Source organism: Dermacentor variabilis, chromosome 4 (assembly GCF_050947875.1).
Source record: "Dermacentor variabilis isolate Ectoservices chromosome 4, ASM5094787v1, whole genome shotgun sequence".
Classification (NCBI taxonomy): domain Eukaryota; kingdom Metazoa; phylum Arthropoda; class Arachnida; order Ixodida; family Ixodidae; genus Dermacentor; species Dermacentor variabilis.
Window position 1 is genome coordinate 121,626,243 of NC_134571.1, and position 13,888 is coordinate 121,640,130.

The 13,888-nt window shown below is 44.1% G+C and overlaps 1 protein-coding gene across 1 annotated transcript; it reads right to left on the reverse strand.

Moving 5' to 3' along the window:
• Positions 1-204: 204 nt before the first annotated feature.
• Positions 205-7,918, reverse strand: LOC142577919 (alpha-tocopherol transfer protein-like). Its single transcript, XM_075687358.1, has 5 exons — positions 7,797-7,918; positions 5,541-5,792; positions 4,605-4,798; positions 4,064-4,174; positions 205-392 (listed from the first exon to the last, which is right to left on the reverse strand). The coding sequence occupies exons 1-5, from the start codon at positions 7,888-7,890 to the stop codon at positions 216-218; spliced, it is 828 nt and encodes a 275-aa protein (XP_075543473.1). The 5' UTR covers positions 7,891-7,918; the 3' UTR covers positions 205-215.
• Positions 7,919-13,888: the final 5,970 nt, after the last annotated feature.

The window sequence follows — 13,888 nt, forward strand, 5'->3', positions numbered from 1 at the left end:
CGAGTCTTTTGCGTTTGCGCACGGCAATTGACAGTTGGTTTAAATAATCGAAACACTAACATTGCTTTGCCATTTCATTTGGGCGAGAAGCTTTCTTCTTGCTTGTAGTTTATATGAAAAACATGTACACATGAAGCGAACGAGACACCAATGTAAAACTAGGATGTACCTAATGTAGGTTCAGTCTTCTGTCAAGCCGGGCTTTGAAAATTTGTTTACTTTTCTTCATAACTACAACGCAGCATTCTTTCGAAGTGATCCGCCTTCCCGAGGAACAAATTTTCTTGTCTCTGTAAGTCGAAAACTTCCGGTTTTCCTCCGTACTCTGGTGGCATCAATTCAGCAGGAATGTCTCCACAAAGTTCCGACAAGTCACTTCCAATGAAACGCAGCTGCAACAAATCGTAAATCCAAAATAATTGCACAAACTGTTTTCCTAAGTGAACATGAAAGGAAACTGTACGCGAGTGAAGAAAGTAAATGTGGTTCACAAAATGCTAACATACCGTCATTCAGGGCAGAGAGAGAGACGGTGTGCGTTACTCCCTTTCGTGCTACTGAACAGAAGGGCAGATAAAAAAAACTAGTAATTCAGACAGTACAGTGAATTATACAAATCACGCAAGATGTTCAAGAGCCCTTAAAGGGGCCCCACGTCGCCTTTTACAAAGGTGTTTAATATGTCTCGTACACAAGAGCAACGCGTCATAGACATTTTTTTCCAAGAAAATATACGAATCTGTCTATCATTTAACGCATTCGCCATCTGTCATCACCTTATCTTATGCATACCACTATTCAAAGACGATATCTATACCCTTCGCTTGCGTCTACTCGTCCCATCTTTTAGCATTGAGTTACGTAATCGCACCAGGAAAATCACTTCCCTACTGTCCTTGAATATGCTTTGCTTTCCGATGAGCCCATTATGTTGTTCTAATAGAGCACCGGTTTCGCCATATACAACTAAGACCACCTCAGCCAGTCCAGTGCCTTTCTCAGCTAAAATATATGCTGCCCCTGCTTGCTCTCTAGTGCGCAAAGTCGTTTTCCTTATTCTTAAATATACATTGGTCAGTTTCAGCTTCAATGCCAAATCAATAAAATTGTCAGGAATAACGTGTTTCTGTGAGACGCCATCGTGCCATTCCGCTCCTTCTTTAGCAATGCGCTAACGGAAAGCTGCACCGAGAGGGATCCATACTCGCCACGTTCGATAGTCGCGTTTTCTGCCATCGTACTATGGTATCGGCACAGTGGCAGCACTCCGGTGCTGTACCCGGCACGACCATATTACGAAGAAGCGACTTCCTTCATGTTCTTTCGTTAGTACTTTCTTAAACACTTTCTAGTAATAACGAATCATCCACCTTAAGAAAGATAACATGTCAACCATAGTAGAGTAACCTCAAGCAGGACACACATCAAATGCACAAGTGCGAATGGTACCTGATAATAAGACAAAAGGGACACTAGCGGTGGCGTCATTGTGCACTGTGGGCGAAAAGGACATGCAAGCAAACGACCACATTTCAATACCGGGAATCTGTAACGGAAGTCCTTAATTGTGCTTTAAACGATGACGCCTGTCTATAACGTTTACATGGGGCAATCACTTTCTGAGTGGTTGCATTGTGGCGGACATGGGTGTTCATAATCGAGACACGTATCACTCGCAACAAGTTACGGAACCCGGCCAATAGGCGTCGTGTTTCATGGACCATTTTCGTTTGGGCGGGAAAGAGCATCGACTTTAAGAAGTGAGGAAAAGGCATGGTGGTCTTGCTAACGTAACTATAGGCTCCCTACAACGTTTACATGCATACTATTTGTGTTAACTACTCATGAAAGTGTTGGTTAGCTGTTCGCTAACGAGTAGGGCTTATTTATTTGTTGCGCTCGAAAGGCCATGTCGCCATCATTTCAAAGTTCTAATAAATGCGTGTACACCGAGCCAATTTCTGTCAAAACGAAATGGTAACCGCAAATAGAATACCTCGAACCACAGTCAAATGGTCTTTCTCAGCGTGGTAAACATAGATTCTTGTGCAGCAATGATGAAAAGTGTATTGCAATTGAGGACGAAAAGGACGAAAACAGGTGGGCCTGAAGGTCGAGAGCACTGACTTTTGAGCTAGTTGGTTACGCATAGCAGATCATGAACAAGCGCGCACAAACAAGGAGAAAGTGGCGAGTAGACAACACAAGCTCTTACTTCCAAATGATCGTGTATTTACAAAATTGCATCATATGAACACTTTCCTTCATGACGTCACAACAGCGAAATGCTGACATCAGGTGGCCATGCTCAGAAACTTAGTTTCTTTGGAGGACAGAAAAACAGAAGGTGCGCTGACACATGACACACCCGCCTTTCTAATGCAATCTGCTTCAATCATCTCCCCAACATCCTGATTCTTATTTTTGGCGACTATCAAGAACTGGCGACTAACAAGAAATGGAAATACATTCGTGGGTCACAGCATTACATATAGCTCACTGCACTGAGTTTTACAGATTTCACAGATTTACAGATTTCAGCAATTGTGCACATCCATGGAAAAAAATTGAAAAGAAAACAAGAACTAACAAGGAAAACTAGAAATCAGCAACACAGAGTTCATGAAGGACCACGAAAGGAAGGGCACACATGTCATGTACAAGAAACGCCGACACTGAACTTATTCTTAAAATGCTGGAGATCGTCGGCGAGTGTCACATCTGCTGGCAAGTGATTCTACTCGGATGACGTAGTTGGATTGAAAGAATTTAAGCGAGCGGTACTGTTGCAAGGTGGAACGCCCACTTTGCGTTGCGTGGATGGTCAATGCGCGATGAAACATAGGTGGGTGAATGGAGCAAAGCACTTTTCAAAACAGGATTCAGATTGTAGATTAAAAAAAAAGACAGAGTCGTGAAATGTTTCTGCGCAATGAAAGTAATGGTAGTGACAAAGTGTCTTTAATTAGTGTGACACTTGATGTGCGGTCATAGTTGTGGAGGATAAAACGAGCGGCACGGTTCTGAACAGCTTCCAACACAGATATAAGTGATTTAGCTTGAGGGTCCCATATCGATGCGGCGTATTCAAGCTTTGAACGAACCAGAACCCTAATTTTTTCGCAAGATGAAGTGTCGTCTTATTGGAGAAATATGGTCGATTTGTAAGGACGGTTCTTTTTTTTTAGGAATATGAAACCATTGGCAAGAAAATACATATGAGAAAGTTTGCTGTAGTTATCCTTTAGCATTACGAAATTTCTGTTATTTATTTGGTCAAGTCACCCACCTGTAGACTCTGTAATATCGTTCCTAATGCAGGTGCCGGCTTTTCTTCGATAGTGCCGACTATTTTATAGATAGTGCGGACTATATGTTAGGCCCACGATAGGGTTAATAATATTACCTATAGAAAATGGGGTTACACGGCCTGCCTGTTCACACTACTCAATGTTTCCTGCTCAGGCTCGGTTATACTAACGATTACGAACATGCAATATTTCTCGCAAGATTTCGAGGTATCGTAAGAACACGAGGCATCGTATAAAGAAATATAGGTCTATGTTTATCAAGTCGGAGTGGCTGTAAAAAGTAATTGCTAGCACAGTATGCGGCGGGTTCAGTGCCGCCTAGTGGTTACTCATGAATTGTCTGAATAGGCACCAGAAATTTTCAGCGAACATTTGTATCGACGGTATTTAAAAAAAAATGTTAAATGGGGGCATACTGAGGAATCCCGTGCTTCGTCTTTGCGCACGGTAGAAAAAACTCGGAGAAAATGTTGTTCGAGTGCACCAAAATTAACCATATTTACAGAATCTCGACTACCCCTGCAAAGCGTAAGAATAAGGAGAAGTTCAAAATTTTAGTGTGAATTCACCTAAGCCTATGAACAACCATATATATATATATATATATATATATATATATATATATATATATATATATATATATATATATATATATTAACAGCGCATGTGAATGGTTCAACATGATCGAAGACTTATGCCATTGGCACGCATTCGCAACATCGTGGTAGGCGTCATTGCAGTTGTTGCCTTACCCGTTTCTGCAGCTTCTCCGACAGAAATGATTTCACAAGGCCATAAAGGGCCTCTGTCACAGGTGGGCAGTTTATGAAGTAGACCCCTTTGATGCGGACAGGTACTGTGTCCTGAAAATCGGACAAGGGCACACTGTTAAACCAAGCGGCATAGACGTGCCACCATTTAGAATGTTTAACTACATTGCTGATATTGTTCCTTTTCTAAATTTCATGGAACGGGCGCGTTCAAAGAAACTCATTGTAATTTGTATTAATGAGTAACATAATTTATAATTGCAATAAACAATTATGGTTAATATGTAAAATATTAGACAATGACGCCAATGAGACTGTCATAATTTTTGCAGGGTGATGACTTTTATCCCTTTCTTTTAATGATATAGTTTATCGCATGACTTGTTTTACCATATTTGAAAAGGAAAGTCATAAGCAGTTATTAGAAATCAACGTGGGCATTCTCTGAACGCTCGAGATCATTTCTAGGCTTGTAAGTGTGGAAAATGTCTTCTTCAGTGAATAATACGTGTTTTACACTTGCCTGTGCAAGAATAATGACCCTTCGGGCAAACTTTGGTGTGAGCTGCACCAGGTGGCGAGCGCAGAACCCTTTCAGGTCTATAAGCGCTACACCTCCACGAATCTGTATTTCTTCGTCTTGGAGGCCGGATTCCAGGGCTACTAACACACACCTTGCCAGATCATCCATAGAACATATGCTTGCATTCCAGGCACCTGTGGTGATCAGAAAGAATAAATGTAACCTTTAGTAGTAATTTCTCCGCCAGTTGGACGCATTGAATTTGGACCCTGCACATATCTGGTATGGGGCGAAGATGTCTTGTGGTTATCATCAACGGAGGAAGATATTACGTGAAAATAGCAATATGAATAATAAAAGCCGCTTCACCAGCTAGGCTGGCTCAGTGACTATGGAAGCATAGCGCTACTCTTAACAAGGTCGCGAGTTCGACGCGTCGCCGTGGCAGTCACGTTGATACGGGGCCAGCATAGGCATGTAGAACTTATTCCCCTTCCTCTAACTACATCGCATTGCATAACCCGTGAGATGCTTAGGACATAACTTCTTTCAGCTAAGGACACAATTTTTTAAATAATAAGTTAGTTTGCTTCAAAGGGCTGACTTCTATACGGGCCGGATATAGTTTCCCGCCACAAAAAATAGGCACATATTTTTTTCACCATTGTAGATAGACAGCCACAATAGCGCTGCACCAAAATAAATCAACAACAATTTGTAAGAGCTACTAAAATATCTCAACAAGAGTGTTGAACGTACTGAACTTCGCGAGGACATGTCGGATAGAGTACAAGTTCTATCGCAGAGCGTCGTTTCCTTCGTGATCAGCCGCAAATATTTCTTCAGACCTCTACTGACCTCAGACCTCTACCTCTTTCGTTGATTTTTTATGTTCATTATCGGCAATAAACAAGCGGATCGTGTGACTTTGCTCACCAAAATTGACGTACGCCACAGCCCTCCCTTGGGAGTCCCTTTCCTTTGCGTACATGATGAGCTTGTGTTCATTGAAGACAGCCTGGTAGGGAATGCTCGACGGAGTCAAGTTGTCAAAATACTCTGGAATGTCTCTGCGAGCACGCAAATATCTCTTGATTGTCCTCACGGTTTCAGGCACCTTGAATTTTCGGGCACGAAGAAACATGAGGAGGACGTCGTCATCTCGGGGAATGTGCAGGTGACTGTTTTCTGCGGGTTGGAAAGACAGTCGGTAAAGTTCCTCTCGTGGAATACGCGCAGAGAAATTACGTAGCCTGCCACAGCCGGTGTGGCAAGTTTTAACATGTACCCGTAAATTTTGCTACCATTCAAGTTAGGAATATGGTAGCATCACAATGGCACATTTGCTGTAGAGAAATGCTCACTGTGGTAATTCAGATTGACCATACAAAAAAAAAAGAAAAATGAATAACTGCAAGTGCCACCCGTATCTACAGCTCCTTGCAACGGCATTAACTGCAAGCAGTGCACAAATATTAGCCGAAACATTGTTATACGTAGCGCCACTAGCCAACTCTTCCCGAATTCATTGGCATTTCCGAATTGCATGAGACTATTGTCTTATCGCATGCTCTTCAGGAGAACCTGTATGCAGTTGCGACACGTTGATGTCGCTTTAAAAGAATTTCGGTGGAATGCATCTTATCATGAGAGTTGACGGTTGAGAGTAGCATTGAAGCAATATAGCAACACAACGTATTGCCGCTGTCGAAACGCCTTATGTATGAGGCGGGTACTACTGCGGGACTCCTCCCTTCGAACTGATGCGTCGAACACTCTGCACCATCCGGCGCCGCGGCCGCAAAGAGAGCACGGTGCCTCCAAATTGAATGGCGTGCTGGTGGATGCACTGAGAAGCGCGTCATCTGGCAGTCGGGCTTTTCCCTCACGCTGTTTTCTCTACGCGCTGCGGCATCTAGTGGCGCGGCCGAGCAATCCGCGCGTGGCCTCCACAACGAGATGTGTGGCGTGCCTGTGCGTGCGAACGCTGAGAATTGCTTCCTCTCTGGCGGCACAACCTGTGGCACATATCCAGGGAGCCAAGTTGGCGAGAGGCTCATTAAATAGCGGAAAATAGCTGGTGCATTCATGGCGCAACTAGCTAAAGCGTTGGCACGAAATACGTTCATTGAAAAGTGTCACATACCCGTTGCATATGTGGCACAGTTTTGCTAAAGCGTTGGTTTGCTGCCCTTGAGGAAACCGTGTGAAGTGGACGCCGATGGTACATGCGCGCTCAGCGCGGCTTCGATTCGGCCGAGCATATAAGAAATTAAACGGATATTTTTTGTCATTGTAGAGCGGAAGTGCGACCTAATTGACCGCAATAAAGTTTTTCCATGCATCCATACATCCATCCATAGAGCGGAACATTCCTAGTGGCAATTATTGGTTACCGAAGTTGGCGTCAATGACGTTCATTGATGAACACGCACACCTACTAGCACATACCCAGTAACCGAAATTGGAACCCAAGAGACTCACTGAAGAGCAACACAGACCGAGTGGCACACAGTACAGCGTGCTCCAAGTCAGTGTGAAATAAATTCGTTGAGATGCGGTACAAACCCATGCCACGTACCCTGTATCCCCCCCCCCCTAGTGACCCATGACAGCGTCAAAGAGGTTCGTTGACAGACAGACAGACAGACAGACAGACAGACAGACAGACAGACAGACAGACAGACAGACAGACAGACAGACAGACAGACAGACAGACAGACAGACAGACAGACAGATAGATAGATAGATAGATAGATAGATAGATAGATAGATAGATAGATAGATAGATAGATAGATAGATAGATAGATAGATAGATAGATAGATAGATAGATAGATAGATAGATAGATAGATAGAAATCCTCCTGAAAGTATGAGTAATACCCTAAAAATGCTATTCGCATTAAAGCACTGTCGATGATTGTAGTTATTTTCTGTTTCATTTATTCTTGAATGAAGAACTCTTCGTAAAACGACCAGCTAGGGAGAAAAAGGTCCGACCACTTATGCAAAGAATAATTCTGGTACCTCCTTTTATTACTTCCTGCACATTTGTCACTTAACATTACCGAAAATTGAAGACGAACAACTCAATGAAAATGAAATATCGCCGTTGTGAACGCACACTGAGAAGTGTGCATGCCCCTGAAACCGAACATGTTTAAACAAGGTGCCAATATAATTTGTCTTACCATCGAGAAGTTTCTTAAGCTCTGCTAAGGATTCCCGTTTGACTTCTTCTGTTTCCCCGAGCTCTCTCTTTGCCAACAATTTCAAGTCCTCCATAGTGTCAGGTACAGAAGGTGCGACTTCAGCGGCTGTAATAAAAACAAAAACGCTTAAAATACAAGCACAATGTTTTTCTTTGGTTAAAGAAACTCTGGGTTTATTTAGTAGCAACTATAATCTTTATCCTAATAAAATCCAAGAGTACCGTGTATATACATTGACGCTGTCACATGCTATTGGTGGTTTCCGCAACCACCAAACAAAAAGCCGACGTAGATTCAGTTTATGATAAAGACGTAACAGGTAAAAGACCCGTCGACGACTAAAAACACTGCTTCGTTAGGTTAGATACAGAAGAAGGTTAGTAAGCTGTTGCAATGGCTCTGTGCTAACGGCAATCTGCTGCTGAGCACAAGGTCACAGATTTGATTAAGGACCGTGACCACGAAAATTCAAGAAGAACATAACGTAAAAAAATAATAATCAGACTACTGCAATTGCTGCTGCTCTAAACTCATTCACTCAGATTGTAGTTGCTCCCCGGACCAATCTCAACGTGCCCAACACGGTGAAAAGCGTTTCCAGTTCTGTACAAACCCTCTTAATGTATGCGTGATCGGCCACAGCACAAATAAATGTAATGGTTTCGCGATGACGATGCAGACAACAACTCTCATAATGGCTGCATGGCGACGATTATCGTGATCTGAAGATGGTGATGACGACGGCGACGACACCGTGATGGCGACAATGGCGGCGTAATGAGGGCAATACGATGTCAAGAAGGGGAAAGACAATAGGACGACGGAACGACAAAAATAACAACAAATAAACATGAAGAGAAGAATAGTAAACTGCGCGAGTTGGTGGATAGATAGATACGAAAGTTATACGCCTAATGCTAGCGCCAGCGAACGAGCTTATGTATAAGCGTTGTGCGCTGACCGACAATGTAGTGCGAGTAAGCACAGCTCTGCTTTGTGTAAGGAAAAGAAAATCCGCATAAAAGCCGAACAAATAATATCGGCTCACAAATACCTCGAAAGCACAGCAACATATATATTTCTTACTTTATATTCAACGCATTCTTTGATTGATTTTATTGTCATTTATTCATCCATTAGATATCGGCCACTGAGTATGAGGCCACTCTTGATCAATAATACAGAAGGGGTATGCGGCACTGTGACACAAGTACAGAATCTTTAATGACCCGCCGTGGTTGCTTACAGGTTATCGTGTTGGGCTGCTAAGCACGAAGTCGCAGGATCGAATCCCGGCTTCGGTGGACGCATTTTGATGAGGGCGAAATGCGGAATAAAGCCCGTGTACTTGGATTTAGGCGCACTTACCCCAGAACCCCAGGTGGCCCAAATTTCCCTAGGCCCCCAGTACGGCGTGCCTCATAATCAGATCGTAGTTTCCGCATGTAAAACCCCATAACTTACTAAATCGTTAAAAGTAGCGCGACATGTGTCGAACTTGTCTGTGCATACATCTGCCATGATCGTTCTCCATCCCCAATTGACATATATCACCTTCATCCTGGTGACATTGATGTGTGGACGTCTTACATGGTGCACCCACCTGATTTGATGTTTTGAATTCATCATAGCTTGTGACCAGTATGATATCAAACTTATGACTTTTGTTATGAATAAAAATAAATTTTGAATGAGGTTCCACGCTGCGTAGGATGAAAGTAAACACATTTGTACGCTTCGTTAGTTGTACAAGATCTAATTAACTGCTTCACTAAAGCTTCATTTCTCTTAGATTTGAACATGTGAGTCGTATCTGCATAATTTGCTTTTCGTAACACATTTATAAAGTCTGACGCGCTATATTTCGTCACAAAAACTTCGTCGAAACGAAACGCTTCTTTTTGTGAGCTCCGGTTAAATAAAACTGGCACCGAAACTGCGCCTACCTTATCGGCTGTCATAACTTCATGTGGAAGATGGCAGCTTGAGAGGAATTTCAAATGGTGATGTCAAATAGCCAAGAAAATCCAATCTATCACCCATTTGCGCTTTCGTGAAGCTATCATCGGCTACTCTGAAGCGTTTACGTTGCCTCGTTTTCGCGTCCATTGTGCATCATGATGGCGACAGTCGAAAAGTGAGTGCGAATGAACAAATATCTTGTGCAAAAGAAGCTGGGTCTTTCGCCTCTTTCTGAAAACCGTCGATGCTTTTGAAATAAACCAATTTTTCATAAATTTTGCATCCTTCACATCAACGACAGTTCTGCTTAACAAAACCCAAATTTCAGTATGTCCTTGCTTCCATGACAGTGCTTACCATCTTTTAAGATATGCCTGCGTCGATACCTCCGGGCCATTTCGATCACTTACGCGGGCGCGTAACACTGCTAAATTATACAAACAAGCTTTACAATGGAGGCTTCAGAAAACTAGCAGCGCATTCTCACCTATCTCTAGCGTGCAGTGGCGATACGTTGTATTCCTAATAGCTCCAGCGGAGAATCTTCCAACCGAAGGCAAACAGGCTCGTAGACAATCACATCAGACCTAGATGTGCCCTGAGACCTGCGATGCACAACCGAATACGCTGTGCGCCGAGGTGCCTTGTGTGCTGGCGGAGAGGGTCTCACTAATTAAATGGCCCGCTTTGGGGAAACCAGATCGTGATTTCTTTCTTTCCTTGATGCTTCGATGCTCCGTTAAAGCACTGTGGGAGTTCTTACTCTGAGACTCTCCCACACTTCCACTAAGGAAGCACAAAGGCACATAATTCGCTTCTTAGAATTGTGTAGTTGCGTGCGCCGCATTTACACACATGCTCATACACTTCGTTTAGCAGTACTGACTTGGCTGTTCGGCGTGCTCAGCACGCGCTTATAAGTAAGGAAAGTCAGACATATCAATGGACACGTTGCGGACGCCTTCGTGGCTTCGTCTTTTGTAGCTTTTTGAGTTTCCACAGACGTACGACGGTGCGCGCATTCACGCCGGCCCGTGGGAACGTTTCCCACGGTGCGTGAACCACTACGCTGTCACTGTTATTTTATCCTCCTTGCTCCTTCACTCGCTATTCCTTCTTTCTTACTTCACGCGCACGTTCCTCGAAGGAGACGTTACGTCTTCGCAGCTAGCACGCAGGTAAAAGATTCAAAAGAGCGTAACGAAAACAGTGCCTTCAGCGCGCGGTGAAAGCCAGCACAGAGTCCAGCGCGGGGAGTGAAGATTTAAGTTCACAATGATTCGTTTTTGTTCGACATACCTGTCTTCCCACGCCAGGATTGCCTATTTTCTTCACATGGAGCTGTTATGTATGTATATATTTCCCGACTTTTTCTGGAGAGCTTGTGAGCGACACATTAACTTCTTGGGCTGTTACGCTTACAAAACTATTCTTAATCTTGTGTTTCTCCAGGAGCTGCAGCACGCTCAGAATTCATCGACGGGAAAAACCTACGCTGACAAAGGATTGGAACAAGTTTGTTAAAATTCGCAATGTGATTACATGCACCTCCTGCTTCGTTGCTTTTTTCAACGCTGCGGATTGTCTAAACATTTAAGTAAGCATACTTCACGACGTGAGGTAAACAAAAAATTGATTTTTGTAACCCATTAACTAAAGAAACTCTTAGAAAAACAGAAGTCAAACATAAGGAAAGCAGCCTCCACAAAGTTTCCACAGCAGCGCATATGAACAAAATGACCTCCGCGAAGCATGCCGAGAAACGCTCGCATGAATTAAAGCAGCAAAACGTAAATATACGAGTGACCATAAGAGAGCTAAGCATGCGGTGAAAAAGGAATTATGAATAACCTGTTTGTGGCACCACTTTGATTCAAGGTCATTCCTCTTTAAGTACGGCATTAAAGTTTCCCGAATAGTCCGATGCGCTCTCGCCACATTTCGAGGAAAAAGCCATGCATATATTGATTCTTTTTTTTTTCAATATCATTATTATCAGCATTGAGTATTATCTGCATCAAGGCCTGCGTTTCAAGCGCCGGATACCTGAATTAGAAATTCGCGTTTAGATGGACGTGGCAACAGCGTATGCACAAATTTTCAAGCGAATCCCTTGTCAAATAAACGACATATTTTTCCAGGAAGGATTATCACATCGGATTCACCGTACAGATGTAGTCGTGATGTAAAATTCGCATTTCACCGTGCAGGTGAAGCGCATCATGTCAGTAATTGTGGAAGCATACTCACTGAAGGATGGCAACATGCAGGACGGCAAAGAAATAGGAGGAATGAAGGAAATAAATAAACTATCCTTGCTCCATGCTATGGGAAAGCTCGACAGCTATAGTCATGACAAGCCGATGTCCACTGACGCCAGCCCTGCTTTATTTCGGGCCCAGCTGATTTTTTGGAGGCGTTGTTTGGTTCAGACGTTAGTGACATCCTGGTCACGATGAGCCCTTGCCATTCGCTTTCAGCTTTACTTTTCATAACACTCGCCGCACGTTCGACAGGTAGAGATTACCGCTTGTTTATCCCCTGGTGAGCACCCCATTCCCCAGGAGCTGTTCCTTCACATTTTTTTTTTCAGAATAGGCTTCAAAGTTGTTGCATAAGCGCTCACTTCTTGTTTTACACGCGTAAGCATTTCTATGCTTACCCAACGAGAAAACCGTCCCTGCGTCCCGTAAAACAGCCGCTTTCAAGATAGCGCCCGCAGCAGCGAGCGAATTCACCTTCCTGCTGCCTCTTGCTTCAGCGATAACGAAGCGGCGAGAACACAGCTTCCCCCTCTCAAGGAGCTCTCAGCACATGCCGCGCACTGCCAATTTCGCACGTCGTTATCAAGCTACGAGTCCGCGTATCTCTCTTCAACGCTAAGTATGCGGCGAGAACACAGCGCGCGAAACTGCGAGCAGTCGGCACTGTTTGTCGGCATCGCAGATCGCTTTTAATTCAAATATTATTAATAAAGATCTTTTACTCTCTTTCAATGTACTGTCAGCGTACCAGTGCCATACGAAGCCGCCGCCTGGGTATGTTTGGTCACGGTTCATAATGGATAAGGATGCGCTAAAGAGGGAGAACGGCTTATAATGATCAGAACGTCATAAGCGTACCTGGCGCCGCCACCCGCAATACTTGCGTCAACAATGCTCCTTGCGCAGCCGTACGAACCAGTCCTTGTCGCCGCAGCGCTGTCGTTTGTACTGGCCCGGATTAAGTTTCATATCAGTGATAATGACACCGGGATGCGTGGAGACGGGCAAGTGGCACAACGCTTACGCATACTTATACAACTCCCACAAGAATGTCTGCGCGAAATTTTTCTTGATGTTTTTTTTTCTCCGTGATGGCAACTGACCACGGTTCCGGCACTCTCATGGACGACATGAGAAACATGGCGGCCTATGGAGCATGTCGCGTACGATTTCCTTTCACTGGTGAAAATGTGTCGACTCACGTTTTCATTACCGCAGTTAAAGCGACGTTATTTTTGAGAGCGCCGCTCTTAGGCGCCCGTTCCTTCGTCGAGCGTGGGCGCTCCCGGCATAACTGAGCGAACGGGCGTAGCACATGCAAGAGTGAACGCAGAGCGCAGCAGGGAAAAGAAATCAAAGCCCCTTTGTTGAAGAGAGATGTTTGAACGCGAATCTTTTCCCCAATGCAGACTGAATCAAAGTCCAAAGGTAATGACCATGCAACGAACCCAAGAAATTCTGAGCGACCCAATACTATGCATATGTGATTTGATTGCTCGTTTAGGAATGTATTTTTTGAACGACGAAGTTGAATAAAGACACATTTCGTAAAGTTGCATAGCCTTTATTTTAGATCATGTAGCCGTTGATTGCACTCACATGCTCACACTGTCACGGATGCACAGTATTGCCTTAGGCGGCCACAGGCTCTGCCATCTTAACGTGACACAGCCTGCTTACAAACGTGTTCAGTGTGATGTGCACGCGGACGATCACAAGACCAGTATGCACGTCGACTGCACAAGTGTCTCCCACAGGGCTTCTGCATGCCGTTGCCGACACACGGGATCGCCCTTACGGGCACGATCGCGCTCGCGTTCGCGTATGGCAGCCTCTTCTCTGCCG

Coding starts and splice junctions, on each gene's coding strand:
- LOC142577919 (XM_075687358.1), bottom strand. CDS start 7,890: ATGGAGGACTTGAAATTGTTGGCAAAGAGAGAGCTCGGGGAAACAGAA. Junction 4,175..4,604: donor GGGTCATTATTCTTGCACAG/GCAAGTGTAAAA, acceptor TCCGATTTTCAG/GACACAGTACCTGTCCGCAT. Junction 393..4,063: donor CGGAGAAGCTGCAGAAACGG/GTAAGGCAACAA, acceptor GATTTGTTGCAG/CTGCGTTTCATTGGAAGTGA.